The sequence below is a fragment of the Odontesthes bonariensis genome, chromosome 24, assembly GCF_027942865.1.
Source record: "Odontesthes bonariensis isolate fOdoBon6 chromosome 24, fOdoBon6.hap1, whole genome shotgun sequence".
NCBI classification, from domain to species: Eukaryota; Metazoa; Chordata; class Actinopteri; order Atheriniformes; family Atherinopsidae; genus Odontesthes; species Odontesthes bonariensis.
Window position 1 is genome coordinate 3,285,259 of NC_134529.1, and position 24,007 is coordinate 3,309,265.

General features: G+C 44.6%; 1 protein-coding gene across 2 annotated transcripts in view; it reads left to right on the forward strand.

The window, feature by feature from the left end:
• col12a1b (collagen, type XII, alpha 1b) overlaps positions 1-24,007 on the forward strand; it is a 194,401-nt gene that overhangs the window by 162,342 nt on the left and 8,052 nt on the right. For both annotated transcript variants that reach the window (XM_075459638.1, XM_075459639.1), the window contains exons 65-77: positions 3,012-3,170; positions 4,763-4,840; positions 6,692-6,778; positions 11,712-11,765; positions 12,081-12,176; positions 16,396-16,449; positions 19,193-19,246; positions 19,326-19,379; positions 19,484-19,555; positions 19,641-19,676; positions 21,252-21,318; positions 21,399-21,584; positions 21,999-22,067. In XM_075459638.1, the coding sequence (XP_075315753.1) occupies positions 3,012-3,170; positions 4,763-4,840; positions 6,692-6,778; positions 11,712-11,765; positions 12,081-12,176; positions 16,396-16,449; positions 19,193-19,246; positions 19,326-19,379; positions 19,484-19,555; positions 19,641-19,676; positions 21,252-21,318; positions 21,399-21,584; positions 21,999-22,067 (1,066 nt within the window). The remainder of the gene's footprint in view (positions 1-3,011; positions 3,171-4,762; positions 4,841-6,691; positions 6,779-11,711; positions 11,766-12,080; positions 12,177-16,395; positions 16,450-19,192; positions 19,247-19,325; positions 19,380-19,483; positions 19,556-19,640; positions 19,677-21,251; positions 21,319-21,398; positions 21,585-21,998; positions 22,068-24,007) is intronic.

The following is a 24,007-nucleotide window of genomic DNA, read 5'->3' on the forward strand; positions in this document are numbered from 1 at the left end:
AGTAGAAAAACAACAAATAAAAGACGTTTTTGCTTGAAATAAGCAAAAAATCTGCCAATGGAACTAGTGAAAATCGGCTTGTCAAGATTTCTTGAAATAAGATGTGATATTTAGGACTTTTGAGATAAAAGTGATCTGGAAATTAGCTTAAAAACCTCTTCAAATGTTAAAAAAAAGCTTGTTTCATATGATATGTGACTCAAAACAATTTGATTTCAAGACTTTTTCTCATTAGTATATTTATATATTTGTCTCATTTCTAGTCAAAATATCTCATTACACTTTATATAAGACACAACTGCCTAACAAGTACCATTGCAGCCAGATATAGGGACTTGTTGGAAGACAATACATCTGGAATATCTTGTTAAATGAAAAAGTCTTGAAAACAAATTGTTTTGAGCCACATATCATATGAAACAAGCTTTTTTTTTTCATTTGAAGAGGTTTTTAAGCTAATTTCAAGATCACTTTTATCTCAAAAGTCCTAAATATCACATTTTATTTCAAGAAATCTTGACAAGCCGATTTTCACTAGTTCCATTGGCAGATTTTTTTGCTTATTTCAAGCAAAAACGTCTTTTATTTGTTGTTTTTTTTTTAACTTATTTTTGGAGGGGCATTTTTTCCAGTGTTTGTTTTCTACTCCGTGGCATCATTACCACACAACAGGGGAAGAGATCTCCACCAGATTAACACGTCAGTCGGTGTTTTTCATGTAAATCTCAGGCTTTTACAGCCTGCTAATCACATTTAAATGCTGGCAGCTTCGGTGCGATCGCATCAGCGTTAGCTTTTGATCTCCAGGGTCCTCGGATGAGCGTTGAGAGTGACCCGCTGAAGCTTTAGCTGCTGACCGAGCATCAGAGCCGAAGTGTGAAGGGAAACGCAGCGGGACTCCCTCCCTGCTGTCTTTCTTGGACGCCTCGGCATCTCTGCGGTCTGTTAAACGTGCCTCCGTGTTTCTGCTGATGCTGAACGACCACAAGCAGCCAGCTGCGGTTTCAGCGGGTCCTGCTCCAGGCCAAGTTTTCCCTCCTGAAAGCTGGACTCAGGCCGGCTCCTCGGTGGGCCGGCTCAGAGCGAACCTTTCTGTGGAGGCGGCAAAAGTGACGACACGTTAGAGATGTCTGAGGCGGGAGGAACGCAAACTGATGCGGAAAGAGGGAGTTCAGAGATTTAGGGAGATTCTGAGGGGTAGAGAAGGAGTGAAGTCAGGTGGATATCAGATTCTAAAAGCTTCAGCCCCCCCAACAGCATCAGAGTTTAAACTCTGAGTTTAATGAACACTTGGGCTGTGTTCCAAACCGCATACTACTCATACTAACTTTTTGAGTATGTGAGTTTGAGTAAGCAGAAGTTCCCGGATGCATACTAGATTCTCCTAAATTTTGGGTATGCATCATGAGGTTACTACTCGTACTCAAACTACCCAAGATGCAACGTAACGTGACGTCGCCGATCGTCATTTCCTGTCAAAACGGCAGTTTCAAGCTAGCTACAACGAGGGTAGGTTCACTTCCTGTTTTCAAAACAAAAGCACCAATTGTATCCTAATGGCTTTCCCTATGATAAAAGGCAACGGGTATTTTATTTTGTGAAAATAACCGGAAGTGAGTGCCAGCCTCGTTTTGGTGTTGATGAAGGTAGTCCGGCTAGTTGGCTGGGGTTTAAAAAATAAAGCGTTTTGCTTCTCAAAACAATATGCGTTCAAATATGCGCTCTGGCGTCTTCATGTTGATTTTTGTTTGGTTTCTGTGCTGGTTTTTGCCCTTTTTTAATTAAAAACCGATCCATTGTGCCTGCATCTCGCTGGCTAAAGGAGCTAGCGTGCTCTGTGGTTTAAGCGGGCTGCGTTGCCAGGTTTAACAGTGTGCCCCCTTTAGGAAACACCATTAAGCCTTAATTAATACTTAATAAAAAATACTTAATACTACAAAAACGCAAACCCAATAAAAAATACTTAATACTGTGCAGTATTCGCTGTGTGTTATTTGAAAAAATGTATTGTTATTGTTAGCATATTGTTATAAGCTGCTATGCGAGTGCGAGCCGCCAGTTGGAGCTCGAGTACAATGAGTATCTCTGGTCTAAACGGTTGTAGAACAACAGGAACAGAATCTTTCACCTGCCTAAAAATGCCAGATGGTGGTTTTGGATGTTTGGACCCATTCGGTGCAAAATCGCTGGCGCTCTGATATGAAGCAATGCTAATGCTAACGTTTTGGCCTTCAGTGTCTTTGGCATCTTTGGAAATAACCATGTTGCTGAAGGATAGGTGGAAGTTTTCTCAGATATGCACTGGAAAAAATGCCCCTCCAAAAATAAGTAAAAAAAACAACAAAAAAAGGCATTTTTGCTTGAAATAAGCAAAAAAATCTGCCAATGGAACTAGTGAACATCGGCTTGTCAAGATTTCTTGAAATAAAATGTGATATTTAGGACTTTTGAGATAAAAGTGATCTTGAAATCAGCTTAAAAACCTCTTCAAATGTAAAAAAAAAAAGCTTGTTTCATGTGAAAAATGACTCAAAACAATTTGTTTTCAAGACTTTCATTTAACAAGATATTCCAGATGTATTGTATTAAAACAAGTCCCTATATCTGGCTGAAATGGTGCTTGTTAGGCAGTTGTGTCTTATATTAAGTGTAATGAGATATTTTGACTAGAAATGAGACAAATATACTTGGTAAGACTTTGAATTTTTTCTCAGATTGGAGTTTAAAACATGAAGCCGTACAATTTAATCCCAGCTCCCATGTTCTGCAGATCTGTCGCTCTGATGGCGCTCCTCTTCTTTCTCAATGAACAGAGAGGAAGTGCTGGTGTTCCGTCGCAGCAGCGCTCCAATAAACGGACCATCGAGCCGCCCGCCGTCGGCTCGGCTTCAACAGAAACTTAATAATTCGCAGGCTGTGAAGATGGAAACCAGACGTGGGATTTTGGTCGTAGAACAAAGAATGCGCTAATAAAATCTCTTTTTTTTCTCTCTCTCTCTTTCTCTGTGAAGGTCCACATCCTGGTTTCATCCACCAGCGTCAAACTCAACGTAGACTGCCAAGAGGTGGATGAGAAGGGGATAAAGGCGGCCGGGAACACGTCCAGCGACGGCTACCAGGTCCTGGGCAAGATGTCCAAGTCCATCGGCTCCAAGGGACAGTCGGCCACCGTAAGCCAACTTTTTTCTCTTAACACAACCGGGACGACAGATTTTAAACGAGCTTTGATATTCAAATCTCTAAATGTTTTGATTCTGATGGTTTTATTCGCAGTGACATTAATGAACGTTGCTGTAAGCGTTCTGCACACATCAAGCTGCACACATCCCCGACAGATGGGAAAAACTCCATCTGATGGATAAATAATGCAGCAAACCTTACATAATCTGCTTTTTTTAAACTATTTCTATCACTGAAGTGACTTTCCCCTTGTGTTTTTAGTGCAGAGGTGGGTAGAGCAGCCAAAACCTGTACTCAAGTAAAAGTACTCTTACTTCAGAATAATATGACTCAAGTAAAAGTAAAAAGTAGTCATCCAAGTTAAAGACAGTTTTTCAGTTGTTTGGTGTAGTTTTGTTTAATTTGTTAACTTCCTAACATCAACAGTCGGTTCTTTAGGCTTCTGAGACGCTGTGACATCACGAAGTTCTGTTTCTGAACTGAAAGTGACGGTAAAATCAGGGTTTCTTAGAGGCATCGGCGGGGTCTTAAAGGGATAGTTCGCCTCTTCTGACATGAAGCTGTGTAACATCCCATATCAGCAACATCATTTCTGAACATCTTCTTACCCCCTGCTGCGTCCTGTGAGCAGAGTTCCAGCCTCGTTTTGGTGTTGATGAAGGTAGTCCGGCTAGTTGGCTGGGGTTTAAAAAATAAAGCCTTTTGCTTCTCAGAACAATATGCGTTCAACAGAGTAATACATTTGCATCACAGAATCGTTCTCCAGGAAAAAGTCAGACCTCACAATCTCTTGGCCCTATTTTCTCTCCCTTCGTATCACTGCCTGCTGCTGACAGCCGCGCCTGTTACGGTGTTTGCTGCTCGGTCTACACAGCACATAAAGGAAAGAAAAGGAAATGAAAGGAAAGAGAAGGAAATTAAACAAAAGGAAACAAAAGGAAAGGAAAGGAAATTAAACGACGGGAAAGGGAAAGAAAGGAAACAAAAGGAAAGGAAAGAGAAGGAAAGGAAATTAAACGAAAGGAAACAAATGGAAAGAAAAGGAAATGAAACGAAAGGAAAGGTCTGACTTTCTCCTGGAGAACCATTTTGTGATGCAAATGTATTACTCTGTTGAACGCATATTGTTCTGAGAAGCAAAACGCTTTATTTTTTAAACCCCAGCCAACTAGCCGGACTACCTTCATCAACACCAAAACGAGGCTGGAACTCTGCTCACAGGACGCAGCAGGGGGTAAGAAGATGTTCAGAAATGATGTTGCTGATATGGGATGTTACACAGCTTCATGTCAGAAGAGGTGAACTGTCCCTTTAAGTCAACAAATCAACAGTTTTTTCAGTAGTTTGGTGTAGTTTTGTATAATTTGTTAACTTCCTGACATCAACAGTCGGTTCTTTAGGCTTCTGAGACACCACGAGGTTCTGTTTCTGAACTGAAAGTGACGGTAAAATCAGGGTTTCCTGGAGGCATCGGCGGGGTCTTATAGCGAGCCGGTCTCTGCTCTCTGGTGGGACTCGGCTTCATCCTCATCTCATGTACCGCAACACCGCTGACATAAAATCCGTTTCCCCTCCTCCACAGTTCCAGATCCAGATGTTCGACATCGTCTGCAGCTTGGCCTGGACCAGCAGGGACAGATGTTGTGACCTTCCATCCATGGTAAGACCACCCTCCCCCTCCAGCTGTTTCAGTTTCTCTCTCTCCGTCTGCGGTTGGTTTTCCGTCTGAAGACCATCAGGAGTTCGGCTCCTCGGCCCTGAATGTTGCAGCCTGAAGATTCACAGCTTTTTGACGTTTTAAATTCATCCCTAAACGAAAAAAAACAAGAAGAAAGAGAAGGAAAAAATCTAAATGCTGGAAAACTTTTGTGGATTTCCACGCTCGGATGAGCTTTCAGTCTGTATGAGCTTCCCGTTTCGAGCCAAATAATCTCCGATTCTCACATCTGCTGACGTATACGTGCATGTTTCCCTCAGCTGTTTACTTGTTTTTACATCTGCGCTGCATCCTGAGGATGTTGATCCCAAACATAAAGCCATCTGGTCTTTCTCTGACTTTTGAACTGCTGAAAAGGGAACAACGTTAAAACCCGCTTAGAGACGCCGTTACGGTTAAAAGTGATTAAAAGTGATTTCTCTCATGTCTCACTTTATTATCATCATTTTAAAAGGAAAGAACACTTCTCTGGTGAAGGAGCTCTTTTCCTCAGTCTTATTAGATAATTCTGGGTCATTTCTCTCCAGAAGGAAGTTTCTGAAGCAAAGTAAACTCTCCCAGCAGATCCAGAAACTCCCTGGATCAGGGAGCCACCTGAGTTCATGAAGAGGCTCCAGCTGGACGAGGGGAAACGCCTCATCAGAACCAGCTTCTCAAAGCTAAAAGCCTGATTTGACTCGAGTGTTTTTAGGGTTTGGACTAACAGGTGTGAGAAATAAGGCTGGAGATCTGCAGCCGTGTGTCGGTTCAGAGGACGGAATCATCGTGCTGATCCCAGAAAGCTGCTGAAATCCGGGTAAAAAATAGAGCTTTATGTTGTGTGTTCATCACATAAACCATCCCAGAGAACTGCTGAAAGCCTCGTGCACGCACATCTAATTCATTTGGACTTATTTTCATACTTCTGTGTCCTTTTTTGGCCTGAAGGAGAACATCTCTGTCCTGCTTGGTGTTAGCTTTCAGCAGGAATAAGACATGCCATGCGGGGATTCTTTAGCTAAACCTCTGATTCTGGGGTATGTCTGAGTTCCGCCTGACATTTAGTGAGACTTCCTGCTCTCCGGGTGGTTCTTCTCCACAGAGTCCAGCCTGATTGCTTTAAAAAAACAGCCCAATCAAGCAGCTGTGTGCAGATAATAATCCTCTGGAGCCGCATGCTGCTCAGAGCGGTTCTGCAGACGTGCTGCGCCCGGACAGAGCTTTATTTGTTTCGCCGTCACCGGAGATCTCTGCTGGCACCGGAGTGAGAAACTTTCACACCGAGGAAGAGCAGCGAGTCCAGCCCGAGCCGAGCTGAGTTACAGGTTTCACACTGGAGCGTTCCAGGAGTTTAACGCCTGCAGGGACAGAGTTCAGCTGATGTTTCTGCTTTACTCACTCTACATTAACCCCTTCAGACCCTGCGTCCACTGGAATGGACATATTTCTGTCTCCAAACCAATAAATACTCTGTGATTGAATGATGCCAGCAGTGCGTGTTCCTGACTGGATGGCTCCCTGACCCCCCGTCCAGCTGGAGCCTCTGCAGCAGAAAGCGCCCCCCCCTCCCGCCGCTCACACCTTTGGTTCAGGATCGCTCCAGCAAACGTCTCTGCAGAGCTTTCCAGATCGCACTCTGGCTCTGATCTGTGTCCCGTGCAGCTTTTACCAGCATAGATGCAGTTTTCAGTGACTCAGCTATCAGAACTATCATCTCCGGCGGGATTAACGCTCGCTGCTGATGAGGAGAAGCTGTGTATGTGTGCTTGTATCGTGTGTTTGACTCTTGAATTGTGTGTTTCTTTTGCTTTTTAGAGGGATGAGTTGAAGTGTCCTTCCCTTCCCAACGCCTGCACCTGCACATCAGAGGCCAACGGGCAGCCGGGCTCCCAGGGACCAGTGGTGAGCATCCTCTCCGCCTACCTTTCAGCCCGTTCTCTGACCCGTTGGGCCGCAACAGATGCAGACAGGGAAAGGATATCAGGCCGTCTGTGGATTTGATTCAATTCAGTTTAGTTTATTTATATAGCGCCAAATACAACAAATGTCATCTCAAGGCACTTAAATAATAAAGTCCAATTCAAGCCAATTGGAATTCAATTAATTGTAATCATAATTATTTATAAAATAATCCAATTCATTCATATAGAGCCAATTCAAAAACAATGTCCTAGCTACGGACAGATCCTTCTCACTGGGAAAAATGCCCCTCCAAAAATAAGTAAAAAAACAACAAATAAAAGACGTTTTTGCTTGAAATAAGAATAAATCTGCCAATGGAACTAGTGAAAATCAGCTTGTCAAGATTTCTTGAAATAAAATGTGATATTTGGGACTTTTGAGATAAAAGTGATCTTGAAATTAGCTTAAAAACCTCTTCAAATGAAAAAAAAAGCTTGTTTCATGTGAAATGTGACTCAAAACAATTTGTTTTCAAGACTTTTTCATTTAACAAGATATTCCAGATGTATTGTCTTCAAACAAGTCCCTATATCTGGCTGAAATGGTACTTGTTAGGCATATATTTTTCTCATTGAGTATCTCATTACACTTAATATAAGACAACTGCCTAACAAGTACCATTTCAGCCAGATACAGGGACTTGTTTGACGACAATACATCTGGAATATCTTGTTAAATGAAAAAGTCTTGAAAACAAATTGTTTTGAGTCACATATCATCTGAAACAAGCTTTTTTTTTACATTTGAAGAGGTTTTTAAGCTGATTTCAAGATCACTTTTATCTCAAAAGTCCTAAATATCACATTTTATTTCAAGAAATCTTGACAAGCCGATTTTCACTAGTTTCATTGGCAGATTATTTTGCTTATTTCAAGCAAAAACGTCTTTTATTTGCTGTTTTTTTACTTATTTTTGGAGGGGCATTTTTTCCAGTGTATTTCTGTATACTATCAGACTCCTGAACTCATTTCAGGATTAAACTCCCTTAAAAGTTCAAAGGTGAACGTGTTTCTCTATTTTTTTTTAATGCAGCATCTGCATAAATCACACTTTGTAGTTTTTACGGTGTGTTCAGCACAGCTGAAAGGCTCTTTTTGCTGTCATAAGAAACGTAAAGACTCCCGTCATCTTATCTTTCCATCGGTGAAGTCAAAGGGTCGCAGAGGAGGAGGAGGTTCACCCTTCAGCTCCCCCCTCTTTAAAGACTTAACAAGCTCTTGCACAGAGGTTTCCTGAGGTTAACGTGCCTCAGGGCATAATCCCCCCCCCCCCCCTCCTACCACTTACAGTATATAAATAACCATAAATAAGTGCAGACGGGAGCTTCAGCTTCATGTTTTAGATGGAAAAACGCTCTACGACCAATAAAAGTGCAGCCTCACTTAGCTCGGCTGTGAGGAGAAAACGAGGAGCTCCAGTAGAAAAAGTAAAAGTTTTCACGGCCATCAGAAGATAAAAGCCTTCAGGATGAGAGTCCAGGCCAGCGTGGAGGTTCAGAGGTGCAGTGACATTTCTATAGGGTCGTATTTAGATGTTCATGATAAAAACTTAGCGTTCTTTCAGGTTTCCAAAGGTTTCCAGCAAAGTTTCCGATCCTGACCTCTGAATGTTAGATCCCGACCTCTGAATGTTAGGTCCCGACCTCTGAATGTTAGGTCCCGACCTCTGAATGTTAGATCCCGACCTCTGAACTTTAGATCCCGACCTCTGAATGTTAGATCCCGACCTCTGAATGTTAGATCCCGACCTCTGAATGTTAGGTCCCGACCTCTGAATGTTAGATCCCGACCTCTGAATGTTAGATCCCGACCTCTGAATGTTAGATCCCGACCTCTGAATGTAAGATCCCGACCTCTGAATGTAAGGTCCCGACCTCTGAATGTTAGGTCCCGACCTCTGAACTTTAGATCCTGACCTCTGAACGTTAGATCCCGACCTCGGAACGTTAGATCCCGACCTCTGAACGTTAGATCCCGACCTCTGAACGTTAGGTCCCGACCTCTGAACTTTAGATCCTGACCTCTGAACGTTAGATCCTGACCTCTGAACGTTAGATCCCGACCTCTGAACGTTAGATCCCGACCTCTGAATGTTAGGTCCCGACCTCTGAACTTTAGATCCCGACCTCTGAACGTTAGATCCCGACCTCTGAACGTTAGATCCCGACCTCTGAACGTTAGATCCCGACCTCTGAACGTTAGATCCCGACCTCTGAACGTTAGGTCCCGACCTCTGAACGTTAGATCCCGACCTCTGAACGTTAGATCCCGACCTCTGAACGTTAGGTCCCGACCTCTGAATGTTAGATCCCGACCTCTGAATTTAAGATCCCGACCTCTGAATTTAAGATCCCGACCTCTGAATGTTAGATCCCGACCTCTGAATGTTAGATCCCGACCTCTGAATGTTAGGTCCCGACCTCGGAATGTTAGATCCCGACCTCGGAATGTTAGATCCCGACCTCGGAATGTAAGGTCCCGACCTCTGAATGTTAGGTCCCGACCTCTGAACTTTAGATCCTGACCTCGGAATGTAAGGTCCCGACCTCTGAATGTTAGGTCCCGACCTCTGAACTTTAGATCCTGACCTCTGAACGTTAGATCCTGACCTCTGAACGTTAGATCCCGACCTCTGAACGTTAGGTCCCGACCTCGGAATGTTAGGTCCCGACCTCGGAATGTTAGATCCCGACCTCGGAATGTTAGATCCCGACCTCTGAACGTTAGGTCCCGACCTCTGAACGTTAGGTCCCGACCTCTGAATGTTAGATCCCGACCTCTGAATGTTAGGTCCCGACCTCTGAATTAAAGACCCCGACCTCTGAATGTTAGGTCCCGACCTCTGAATGTAAGGTCCCGACCTCTGAATGTTAGATCCCGACCTCTGAATTTAAGATCCCGACCTCTGAATGTTAGATCCCGACCTCTGAATTTAAGATCCCGACCTCTGAATGTTAGATCCCGACCTCGGAATGTTAGATCCCGACCTCGGAATGTTAGATCCCGACCTCTGAACGTTAGGTCCCGACCTCTGAACGTTAGGTCCCGACCTCTGAATGTTAGGTCCCGACCTCTGAATGTTAGATCCCGACCTCTGAATTTAAGATCCCGACCTCTGAATTTAAGATCCCGACCTCTGAATGTTAGGTCCCGACCTCTGAATGTTAGATCCCGACCTCTGAATGTTAGATCCCGACCTCTGAATGTTAGGTCCCGACCTCTGAATGTTAGATCCCGACCTCGGAATGTTAGATCCCGACCTCGGAATGTAAGGTCCCGACCTCTGAATGTTAGGTCCCGACCTCTGAACTTTAGATCCTGACCTCGGAATGTAAGGTCCCGACCTCTGAATGTTAGGTCCCGACCTCTGAACTTTAGATCCTGACCTCTGAACGTTAGATCCTGACCTCTGAACGTTAGATCCCGACCTCTGAACGTTAGGTCCCGACCTCGGAATGTTAGGTCCCGACCTCTGAATGTTAGATCCCGACCTCGGAATGTTAGATCCCGACCTCTGAACGTAAGATCCCGACCTCTGAACGTTAGATCCCGACCTCTGAACGTTAGGTCCCGACCTCTGAACGTTAGGTCCCGACCTCTGAACGTTAGATCCCGACCTCTGAACGTTAGATCCCGACCTCTGAACGTTAGGTCCCGACCTCTGAACGTTAGGTCCCGACCTCTGAATGTTAGATCCCGACCTCTGAATGTTAGGTCCCGACCTCTGAATTAAAGACCCCGACCTCTGAATGTTAGGTCCCGACCTCTGAATGTAAGGTCCCGACCTCTGAATGTTAGATCCCGACCTCTGAATTTAAGATCCCGACCTCGGAATGTTAGATCCCGACCTCGGAATGTTAGATCCCGACCTCGGAATGTTAGATCCCGACCTCTGAATGTTAGGTCCCGACCTCTGAACTTTAGATCCTGACCTCGGAATGTAAGGTCCCGACCTCTGAATGTTAGGTCCCGACCTCTGAACTTTAGATCCTGACCTCTGAACGTTAGATCCTGACCTCTGAACGTTAGATCCCGACCTCTGAACGTTAGGTCCCGACCTCGGAATGTTAGGTCCCGACCTCTGAATGTTAGATCCCGACCTCGGAATGTTAGATCCCGACCTCTGAACGTAAGATCCCGACCTCTGAACGTTAGATCCCGACCTCTGAACGTTAGGTCCCGACCTCTGAACGTTAGATCCCGACCTCTGAACGTTAGATCCCGACCTCTGAACGTTAGGTCCCGACCTCTGAACGTTAGGTCCCGACCTCTGAATGTTAGATCCCGACCTCTGAATGTTAGGTCCCGACCTCTGAATTAAAGACCCCGACCTCTGAATGTTAGGTCCCGACCTCTGAATGTAAGGTCCCGACCTCTGAATGTTAGATCCCGACCTCTGAATTTAAGATCCCGACCTCTGAATGTTAGATCCCGACCTCGGAATGTTAGATCCCGACCTCGGAATGTTAGATCCCGACCTCTGAATGTAAGATCCCGACCTCTGAATGTAAGATCCCGACCTCTGAATTTAAGATCCCGACCCCTGAATGTAAGATCCCGACCTCTGAACGTTAGGTCCCGACCTCTGCTCTTAAATTCAGAGGTCAGGATCTTACATTCAAACGCTTTCAGCTCCGAACCGAAGCAGAAACAGATTTTAGTGTTTGCAGGGGCAGAAAATGATTAAACATCTGAGCTGTTGATGAACACTTAGCATTGTGGGTAATGTAGTCACAAAGGATTAGATCATGAAGCCATTCCTTATCCATCCTGTGTCTCATTCTGAAGGTTCAGGGGTCTTTCATCTGGATATTTTGCACACTTTCAGCTCTTTTTTCGGTGCTCTAACATGACGAACGCTCCTTCCTTCTCAGGGTGCGCCTGGCAGCAAAGGTCCTCGAGGTGAAAGAGGAGAGTCGGGTCCCGCTGTAAGTACCTTCTCGTGTCTTTTTAAAGCGCTTCACCCTGTAATTAAACTCTGAAGAGAAGAAAAACACGACCATCTTCAGCCGTCTACCCTCCGTGAAAACAAAAGATTGTTTAAAGTCCCAGAGCCTCGGAGAGATTGAGCACATCTGACTCCACTTATCGAGTGTTTTTGCTCTTCCTGGTCTGGAGGGCAGCTTCCCTTCCCACTCATGCACGCCTGTTTCCACACATTGCAACAGTAGCATGAGACACGTCGGCAGATATCAATAACAAACTCCTCTGGTGTTTAAATGTTCCTCCTCTGTGCTCCGCAGGGCCCGATCGGCCCCCGGGGGGATATCGGACCACCCGGGCCAATGGGTCTGCCCGGCCCTCAAGGACCAAGTGGGCTGTCGATTCCAGGAGAGGCCGTACGTCCGTAAACACACCTGACACGCACGCACATGTGGCAGAGACTCGCATGCTTTCATGTCTGAGGGAGGAAGCCACACACCACACACACCTGAAAACCAAAAAATCCCAGAATGGATGTCCGTCTGGGGCCGGTTCTGACCCGATCAGACTCAAACGTTTCCTGGTTTGACACCTGAAACCATAGATATGTATAGAATCATAGATATGTATAGAATGGCTAGATGTCTCGTCCGCGTTGCTGGGCAACGGAGTGGAACGTCCGCAGATGGCGGCCATCTTACCACAGGCAGCTCTCTCGCCGACTACATTGTGTTGATGGTGAAACATTCAAGACATAACTTGCTTAATTCTCAAACGTTCAGGTTATTATAAACATCAAAGTAGTAAGCTAATTATCACACTACAGACGAAGTTCATTTTTATTTTTTAAAATAAAAACGTAAATATTTCACGTTTATTTGCCCCATGACTCAACTTTATTTACCCCTTGGGATGACTCCCTCAAGGAAATTCAAGTCCCCAGTAGCTCCAAACACACACATAGGATCTCTATAAAATCTAAAATACAGTATAATATAGAATAATTAATATAATATATAGTTAAAATATAATTAATATAGAATAATCTAAAACAAAGTGTAAAAAAGAATATAGGCTATACAAGATATACAAAGTAAAGAGAGTTAAATAAAATAAGTTATAGCACTATGGTTGAGTTATTGCCCATATTGCACTACACTTGTGTTAATTACACATTGTATGCACATAGTCTGACCATAAATAGATAAGATATTGCACAGTAGTGACGTGAATTATTGCACAGATGACCGAATAAATAAAATATCGCACAGGGTCTTTTAGTATGTAAAATAGTGTAAAATCGTCGAGATTTCTGCGAGATAAGAGTAATAGCGTCAGAGCAGATCACTTACCGTAACTATGGTTACATCAGGTTTGACTGTCTCCCAGACATCTCATCTAAACTCAGACGTATAACATCTAGCCATTCTATACATATCTATGATTCTATACATATCTATGATTCTATACATATCTATGCCTGAAACCTCCAAAAGCTTTTGGTTTGGTTTCAGGAGCTCAGTCAGGACGACACAAAGCGCTCCGATGGCACCGCTGACTGTGATTTTCCACAAACCGAAGGCATTTAAGCTGGATGTTTGACTCTCACTTACTCGACTGTAAATCAAAATCTACTTTAAATATTTAGTTTTTCTCTCGGAAAACACGCAGAGCAGCCGGTGTCAGCCGGCTGCTTCCACGCAGCTTAGGAACAAAACACTTTGAGAGATTTTTGCGAGACTTTCTTTTAATCTTAACTGCTCGGTGAATCGGATTTAATTCGGACAAAACTCAAATAACTGCAACTATAAGCTGTTTAAAGGCTTAAAAAGTGCAGTTTCGCCCTAATTATCCACAGAATTATTCCACTTTTTCAGAAATAACAGCTGTTCACAATGTTTTTTTTACTCCATTTTTCACAAAAAATGGTTTACCCCGGTTTACCTGGCCATCACATCAAGATGTGAGCCTCAAGCGTTCAGCTCTGACCTCTGAACTAAAGATCCTGACCTCTGAATTAAAGACCCTGACCTCTGAATTAAAGATCCTGACCTCTGAATTAAAGATCCTGACCTCTGAACTAAAGATCCCGACCTCTGAACTTAAGATCCTGACCTCTGAATTAAAGATCCTGACCTCTGAATTTAAGATCCCGACCTCTGAATTAAAGATCCTGACCTCTGAACTAAAGATCCCGACCTCTGAACTTAAGATCCCGACCTCTGAATTAAAGATCCTGACCTCTGAATTTAAGATCCCGACCTCTGAATTTAAGATCCCGACCTCTGAATTAAAGATCCCGACCTCTGAATTAAAGATCCCGACCTCTGAACGTAAGATCCCGACCTCTGAATTAAAGACCCTGACCTCTGAATTAAAGACCTGACCTCTGAATTAAAGACCTGACCTCTGAATTAAAGATCCCAACCTCTGAATTTAAGATCCCGACCTCTGAATTAAAGACCCCGACCTCTGAATTTAAGATCCCGACCTCTGAATTAAAGATCCCGACCTCTGAATTAAAGATCCCGACCTCTGAATTAAAGATCCCGACCTCTGAATTAAAGACCCCGACCTCTGAATGTTAGATCCCGACCTCTGAATTTAAGACCTCGACCTCTGAATTAAAGATCCCGACCTCTGAATTAAAGACCCCGACCTCTGAATGTTAGATCCCGACCTCTGAATTTAAGATCCCGACCTCTGAATTAAAGACCCTGACCTCTGAATTAAAGATCCTGACCTCTTAATTTAAGATCCTGACCTCTTAATTTAAGATCCCGACCTCTGAATTAAAGATCCCGACCTCTGAATTAAAGACCTGACCTCTGAATTAAAGATCCCGACCTCTGAATTAAAGACCCCGACCTCTGAATGTTAGATCCCGACCTCTGAATTTAAGATCCCGACCTCTGAATTAAAGACCTGACCTCTGAATTAAAGATCCCGACCTCTGAATTAAAGACCCCGACCTCTGAATGTTAGATCCCGACCTCTGAATTTAAGATCCCGACCTCTGAATTAAAGACCTGACCTCTGAATTAAAGATCCTGACCTTTGAATTTAAGATCCCGACCTCTGAATTTAAGATCCCGACCTCTGAATTAAAGACCTGACCTCTGAATTAAAGATCCCGACCTCTGAATGTTAGATCCCGACCTCTGAATTTAAGATCCCGACCTCTGAATTAAAGACCTGACCTCTGAATTAAAGATCCCGACCTCTGAATTAAAGACCCCGACCTCTGAATGTTAGATCCCGACCTCTGAATTTAAGATCCCGACCTCTGAATTAAAGACCCTGACCTCTGAATTAAAGATCCCGACCTCTTAATTTAAGATCCCGACCTCTGAATTAAAGATCCCGACCTCTTAATTTAAGATCCCGACCTCTGAATTAAAGACCTGACCTCTGAATTAAAGATCCCGACCTCTGAATTAAAGACCCCGACCTCTGAATGTTAGATCCCGACCTCTGAATTAAAGACCTGACCTCTGAATTAAAGATCCTGACCTTTGAATTTAAGATCCTGAACTGAATGAATCAATGAATTGGATTTAATTCGGACAAAACTCAAATCACTACAACTATAAGCTGTTTAAAGGCTTAAAAAGTGCAGTTTCACCCTAATTATTTCTGAAAAAGTGGAATCACTCTGAGGATAACAGCTGTTCACAATGTTTTTTTGTTTTTTTTTACTCCATTTTTCAAAAGAAAAAGTTTATCGGTGTAGGTGACCCAGGTGGTTGTAGTTTTTCCTGAGCTGTGACCGGCCGGCGGCTGCAGAGGTGACGGGAGGTCGGCTGCTTCTCAGCTGAGTGAGGAGATAAAGTGTAAGAGGTCTGACACTCTTCCTTCAGACTGTTTTATGAAGTGCTGGATGCTCCGATGTCGACCCATTTCTGACATCTGTTTGGAGATGTTGATCTTGCATTTATTTGTAATTCTTCACTCTGATCGGTCAGTTATGCTGAAGTGAGCTGTTTATGGAGCTTGTCATGTGATTTACATTGTGGAGTAGCTCTGAGCTGGAAGAATTTGTTTCCCTTCTCGCTGTTTGTTTTGCTTTTGGAAAAAGCAGAAACTGGAAAAATGACTCGTTCTCGCAGGTCTGAGCAGACACATTTGTTTTCAGCCAAGACTCCGACTGAAGCTGCAGAAGAAGAATCCAAATAAACAGCCCAGAAATGGCATACCTGAGTCTGAGTCTCTGCGTTTTTAATTAAAAGGCGGAAATACGCCGATGATAAACAGAAATGATGGATTAAGCTGAGAAAGCAGGAGGAAGAAGCATGAAGTTTGAGGTCAGAAAGGAACTTTTGATCAAAAGTGACACGATTCTTTCCTGAAGTAAGCATCATTTATGGACAAAGACTCTGTGATTTACATTGAAAAACAAACAAAAAAGACCACTTTCACTGTTCTACTGAGTGTTTAAAGGCTAAACTTTCAGTAAAACAACCAATCAGCTCCGGGATGAACCAAAGCCGCCCTCAGAGACCATAAAGACGAACCGTGATGCGTCACGTGGAATAAAGTCCTCAGATCACCACATTTCTCACAGCCTGGTCCCAGAGGATTCATGCTAACTCATGCTAACTCATGCTAACTGACGCTGTGGTTTTCCTCCTTCAGGGCCGCCCTGGACCGAAGGGAGACCCCGGCGACTCTGGCTTGGCCGGGCAGAAAGTAAGTGCAGCTCTGGTTTGGTTTGAAACAGGAAACGGGGATAATTCACACTCTGACTACTGGTCTGGCTGCCGGCCACGCTGCTGCACGCAGATGCTTCTTCCAGCCGAAGAGGATTCGGAGAAAAAAGGGGGGGTTAGAATCTCCCGGCTCTCTAAATATTACTTTAAAATTAAATATCAGTCCGGAATGAGCCAAGAACAAGTCACCCTGATTAACAGCTTTTAGAGCCGGCCTGCGGTCAGATGCTGAAACCTGCGCTTAACGTAGGGTTTGCTTTATCTGAGGATATACGAGGAGCTGCAGGAAGCGAGTGAAACCTCAACTCTGCTGGCAGGAAAGCAAAGACGGCTAAAGCAGGATGAAATATTGGGCTGTTAATATCGAGTCGTGTTTTCATTTCTTCCTGGAATGAAGCGTCTTATTTAAGTTTTATGAAGTGGAAAGAGATAAGCGAACGTTTAACCCTGACTCTCCATTTAATGAGCGGGACTCTAAATGTCTTAATTGTTGGGGATGAACTGGAAGTCATGCCTAAACAAAGGTCCTGGAGGGCCTTTTAAGTCCAACTCTGGGCCCCAAACGCAGCTTCTGCTGAGGCATCTAATTAATCACATGATTTCCCTGATTAATCACGATTAATCGCATTTGTACGCAGAATCCAAAAATGAATCCAAAAGTAGCGTATAGCTTTTAGCATTTAGCTTTATTTTAAATGTGCTGCCATATGAATGAAAGTGCCATAACATTTGTTGTGCAAACACACTTTTAACATCAGCATCTTTCTGTAGTTTTTATGTAGAAGCCTCGCTCCACTGTCTGTTTCCTTGAATGACTTGCTGCTATCAGTTGTGTGTTTTGCCTTTAAGTGATATTTTAGACTGGAACTACTACGCTGAGAAGACAATTCAACTTGGCAGTGTTTACAGATGACTTTGGTTCTGTCGACTCCGCCGTCTGGAAGAACTTTAAAATGAAAATGGCCGAGTAAAAGTTCCGTACCCTTCTCCATGTTTGGTGGATCCGCCGATTACTTTCTTTTCCTATTCCACAGCAGACAGCAACAGACTTTTACAAAATAAAAGCCTGTGAGCAACAGACTTTTACAAAATAAAAACTTTCCTATCCATTAAAGGCACAAAAGCCCCCAATTATTATTTTTTTAAATAATAAAAATAAATAAATAAGTAAAACCTGCGTTAATGCGTGATAAAATATGTATCTGCGTTAAATAATTAGCGAGTTAACTCGCCCAGCCCTATATGAAAGGTTTCCTTTGTTAAAGCTTCGACCGGCTTTCCTCTCGCTGCATCATCTTGTCGTGGCTTCTTCTGAAGTTCTGGACTAATGAAAACGTGCAGATATTAGTGTTTTATTGAGTCGATTCTCTAAAATCTGCTGTACATGTGAATGAAAGCCGTGCTCCTAGCCTTGAAGAAAAGAAGACTTGTTGCGTTTCAACATTTTTTCCAGAAGAATTGCCTCAGAAGTTGTCGAGTTAGCTGGAAAAATCCAATGTAAGGAGATGCCACTTAGCTGAGCCCAGCCTGTTAAAGGTTTCACATTCAGCTCAGACACGCTGGTGGGAATCAAACCTGCAGCTGCTGCATTCATGCGGAGCTTCACACTCATAACAAGGCCAATCAATCAGCTCTTTCACTGGAAGAAATGCCCCTCCAAAAATAAGTAAAAAAAACAACAAATAAAAGACGTTTTTGTTTGAAATAAGCAAAAAAATCTGCCAATGGAACTAGTGAAAATCGGTTTATTAAGATTTCTTGAAATAAGATGTGATATTTAGGACTTTTGAGTTAAAAGTGATCTTGAAATTAGCTTAAAAACCTCTTCAAATGTCAAAAAAAGCTTGTTTCATATGAAATGTGACTCAAAACAATTTAATTTAACAAGATATTCCAGATGTATTGTCTTCAAACAAGTCCCTATATCTGGCTGAAATGGTACTTGTTAGGCAGTTGTGTCTTATATTAAGTGTAATGAGATATTTTGACTAAAAATGAAACAAATATACTTGGTAAGGCTTAGATTTTTTCCAGTGTAGTGTTACACTGGAAAAAAAATGCCCCTCCAAAAATAAGTAAAAAAACAACAAATAAAAGACGTTTTTGCTTGAAATAAGCAAAAAAATCTGCCAATGGAACTAGTGAAAATCGGCTTGTCAAGATTTCTTGAAATAAGATGTGATATTTAGGACTTTTGAGTTAAAAGTGATCTTGAAATTGGCTTAAAAACCTCTTCAAATGAAAAAAAAAAAAGCTTGTTTCATGTGAAATATGACTCAAAACAATTTGTTTTCAAGACTTTTTCACTTAACAAGATATTCCAGATGTATTGTATTAAAACAAGTCCCTATATCTGCCTGAAATGGAAGATATTTTGACTAGAAATGAGAGAAATATACTTAGAACAAACTCCACGTGGCTGGTGCTGATGGCGCGGCGGGCTGCAGGTGACCATGTTGGAGCAGATGCTACGGCAACATGCATTTAATGACTTGCAGACCACGCGGGCTCCGGTTTATGATGGCCAATAAAACGGATCTGGAATATATTACGTTCCTTGTAAATCTTATACCGAGGCATCAAAGCTCAGAGAGGACTGACAATAAAAGGAGTGAAGGAAGCTTTCTGAGCAAATGAGCAGCAGAAAGCAGGTTTTTAGGGTTCCTGGGTGTTTCTGTTGCCTGGTGGAACAGGTGATTTCTGAGGCTCTCCTGTGTGTGCAGGGTTCTGCGGGTCCTCCCGGTGCCGCCGGCCTGATGGGACCAGCTGGAGTCAGGGTGAGTTGCTTTTAATAACAACCGTGCACGAGTCCTTTGAACATGCTTCAGGTTCTCAGGCCTCTTCTCCTGTTTCCAGGGTCCCCAAGGAAAGGAAGGCCCAGCCGGACCCAGAGGCCCAGCGGGCCCCATGGTGAGAACTTTTATGTAGAGGAGCCCAGCCGAGCAAACGGGCATTTATCTGCCTTGCTCAAGGGCAGCAACTGAGCTTTTTTGGTTTCCTCCGTTTCCACGTAGGGGCCTCCGGGAACTCCGGGAATGACGGGATCTTCGGGAAAGCCGGGAAACCCCGGAGACTCCGGTGTTCCTGTGAGTGTCGGGGCAGCTTTGCATGTTCATGAGCGACCTGTGGAGTGGGAATGGTGTCAACAGTTGTGTTTTTCTTTGGTTTCAGGGCTCCATCGGCCCCAAAGGAGACAAGGGGGAGCGAGTGAGTGACCCCCCCAATTATCTCACAACACAAATAAGCTTGATAAACACTCAGGAATGTACCAACTGCGTCTCAATCAGAGGGGTCTGATATGGGATGGACTCAGATGGGGAAACACGGACCAAAGGGAAACAGATTTGAAAGCAAATAGTTTATTCCCTGAACTCCAGTGGAAACATAATTAGATGCACCTCTGCACATATCAGTTTATTCTCAGTTATAGAGAGAAGAAGAAGGACAGACAGAGAGAAGAAGAAGGATAGAGAGAGAGAGAAGAAGAAACAGAGAAAAGAAGAACAGACAGAGAAGGACAGAAAAGGACAGACAGAAGAAGAAGGATAGAGAGAGAGAAGACAGAGATAAAAAAGGATAGAGAGAAGAAGAAGGATATAGAGAGAAGGACAGACAGAGAGAAGGACAGACAGAAGAAGAAGAAGGATAGAGAGAGAGGACAGACAGAGAGAAGAAAGACAGAGATAAAAAGGATAGAGAGAAGAAGAAAGATAGACAGAAGGACAGACAGAGAAGGATGGAGAAAAGAAGAAGGACAGACAGAGAGAAGAAGAAGGATAGAGAGAGAAGGAGGACAGGGAGACGCATCATAACTTTGTATCATGTCGGCCTTTATTTCCACCTCTGACACCAGAGTATAAAAGCTGTTGCTGTAATAACCACAGCAGCTAGCATTAGCATGATGTGCACCATATTTACTGCTGCCTCTCTGCACACAGGGTGACTTTGTGTAATAACCGCAGCAGCTAGCATTAGCATTAGCATGATGTGCCCCATAGTTACTGCTGCCTCTCTGCACACAGGGTGACTTTGTGTAATAACCACAGTAGCTAGCATTAGCATTAGCATGATGTGCCCCATATTTACTGCTGCCTCTGCACACAGGGTGACTTTGTGTAATAACCACAGCAGCTAGCATTAGCATTAGCATGATGTGCCCCATATTTACTGCTGCCTCTCTGCACACAGGGTGACTTTGTGTAATAACCGCAGCAGCTAGCATTAGCATGATGTGCCCCATATTTACTGCTGCCTCTCTGCACACAGGGTGACTTTGTGTAATAACCGCAGCAGCTAGCATTAGCATTAGCATGATGTGCACCATATTTACTGCTGCCTCTCTGCACACAGGGTGACTTTGTGTAATAACCACAGCAGCTAGCATTAGCATTAGCATGATGTGCCCCATATTTACTGCTGCCTCTCTGCACACAGGGTGACTTTGTGTAATAACCACAGCAGCTAGCATTAGCATTAGCATGATGTGCCCCATATTTACTGCTGCCTCTCTGCACACAGGGTGACTTTTTGTAAGTACCACAGCAGCTAGCATTAGCATTAGCAGTAGCATGATGTGCCCCATATTTACTGCTGCCTCTCTGCACACAGGGTGACTTTTTGTAAGTACCACAGCAGCTAGCATTAGCATTAGCAGTAGCATGATGTCCCCCATTTTTACTGCTGCCTCTCTGCACACAGGGTGACTTTGTGTAATAACCACAGCAGCTAGCATTAGCATTAGCATGATGTGCACCATATTTACTGCTGCCTCTCTGCACACAGGGTGACTTTGCTCCTCAGAACATGATGCGATCCATCGCCAGACAAGTCTGTGCGCAGCTGGTCAACGGTGCGTCTCTTTGTCCGTCTCATCTTTCCCGTCCGCCTCCGACTCTTTGCTTTCTAACGCTTCCTTTCCTCTTCCCGCAGACCAAATGACTCGTGTCAACACGCTGCTGAACCAGATCCCCAGTGGCATGTACCGCAGCAACAGCCCAGGCCCCCCGGGGCCCGCCGGAGCTCCCGGCAGGCAGGGGCCCCGTGGAGAGCCAGGCCAGACGGGCAGGAACGGTTTCCCTGGAAGCTCCGGGTTGCCCGGCCAGCAAGGAGAAAGAGGTATGAACCTATCGATCCGATTTCACCGAAAGGAGCCAGAAGATCCGCTCATCCATCATTTGCTCTGTGGAGCGTCTCTTTAAAAGTCAATAAACCATCACACGGCACAGAAAGGTGTCAGGATGGCGTCCAAGTCCTGCACACGAGCGTGATTAGGAAAAGATTATCTGTGTGACTGGATCGTTGAGCTCTTAATGATTAACTTTCCGTTTTTAGTTCTGCTGACTCAGCTCGTTCCGCTTTGCTAGAAAGCTGGAAGACTTCAGTTTCCTCCGTTTCATCCAGTGATGATACGGACAAAATGCCTGGAACCGTATTCTTCTAGTTAGTCACACTTAAGTGTGCTGAAGTGCAAAAAGATTTATTCATTTCACCGTTAATCAGAGCAAAAAAAAAACTTGTGTTTCCCTTCAGGTCCTGCAGGAGAAAAGGGCGACCGGGGAGAAGCCGGAGTCGGGCAGAAAGGACCCCGGGGGCCTGCAGGTTGGTCTGAAACGCTTCGTAATGGGCAACTCACCAATTAGATTACACATCCAGATGGGAAACCGGCCCCTTTTTTTCCATTTCTTCTCAAACTTGCGTCTGAATGTTGGCTTCCACCACAAATTAAATGGAAAAAAGATCAGACGTGGCATCTTTTATTTTGTTGGTGCCATCTGTGGCTTTTAGGAGAAAGCTTTTGTGTACTCGCTGTGTCGCGGAGGCGTTGGAGTATCTCCGGATCTCGTTCCCGGCCACTTAGTGAGAGATGGAGAGGAAAAGTGGAGCTGGAGACCAGAAAGGTAATGGAATCTGGGCCGTGGCCAAGGCTGAGAGATAAGCTGCCATCGCTCATGAACAAGATCCCGAACTGGCTACAGAAGCCAACAGAACCACGTCATCTGCATAAAAAATAGCAGAGATGTGACCCCGAGTATCCTCACACCCAGAGGAAAAGTGGAGCTGAATCAGCGGTAAGGAATCTGGGCCGTAGCCAAAAGAAGGAGCGACGGGGCTCAGGCTGAGAGATGAGCCGCGGGGCCGCGGTGCCGCCACATGTGAAGGAGTCGGCCGCCGCCGTGGACCAGAGGAAGAAGACGGATAGACTGTGGATCTGAACATTTTAGCATGGTGGTTTAAAGGGAACCAACGTTCTTTTACAGAGAAGCTGCAGTTCTGATCCGTTGCTCCATCAGGTAGCATCGAGGCTAATATTAGCTTTATATGGTGAAGTTTAGTTTCCTGAGATGGTTGTGACTGTAAGTGTGTGATATCCATTCATTCGTGGTCTTCCTCTTATCGGAGGTCGCAGAGACGATAGCCTCATTGCCACCGTAGGAACCTTCGGCAGATCCTAGAACCTTTTCAGGAACGGGACCGTTTTCTCCCGCATTCGCACATACAGGAACTCGGGACCACGGCCCTCAGTTCCTGGAACCATTTCAGCTCCTTCTCCTAAGCTGGGTCTGTTCTGGTTTCCATAGGAACACATCTGACGGAGGTGTTTGGTGGTCGGTAGCTCCGCCCCTTGTCATGTTGTCAGGCTGAAATGTTTCCTCATACGACACGGACACAACCTTGGCGTGTTTGATAAGTTAAACCTCCACGTGGTCTCCTTTGTCTGCGGCGCTCTGCTCTCCTTCCTTCATGAAACCAAGAAGTATGGCCTGCGCTCCATCCTGCGTCTCCTGACTCTCTCTGTGAGCTCTTCCAGCCTCCATGTTAGACGCCCGATGTGATCCTCCATGATTAATATCACCATCATGCAGACCATGAACACGGTGGCCTCCCCGCTCTCCATGTTAGCTTCTTGGTGCTGTTTTTTCTTCTCTCCTTACTTTTACCGGGTTTTGTTTTGTTCTGTTTTGTTGTTGAATGTGGCGCTAAAGTAACACGTCGCTGTCGCATCGTTCCCCTGGAGAAGGGCGGTTATTAGAACGGCGTTCTTAGAACCGCTCTGTCCGAATGCGGCTAATAGGTCCAGGAGGGACACCCAGACTTCCCCAGAGACGCTCCCCAGCTCCTCCTGAGGTGGACCTGCCTGAAAAACCTCCAAAGGGAGGCGACCAGGAGGCATCCTGACCAGGTGAACCACCTCAGCTGACTCCTTTCTACTCCGAGCTCCTCCCCCTGGATGGTGGAGCTCCGCCCCCTATCTCTAAAGGCCTCGGTATGCTTCTCCGTCGCTATCCGACTCCGTGGTCACACAGAGGCTGTTAAACCTTTCAAAGTTCTCCGTCAGGATGTCGGATACCCGAGGCAGTTCACCTCCCGATCAGTAGGCGGCGCTACGCTAGACGACCCAATCTGGCGACGTCTATGGTGAAAGTGGCTGATTGGTTGTTCCCCTTCCGGCTCCGTTCCTCACAGTGAACGATGGCGATCGAGAGAGAAAGACTGTTGAAATGCAAATAATTTTGACCAAATGTTGACCGGCACACAGT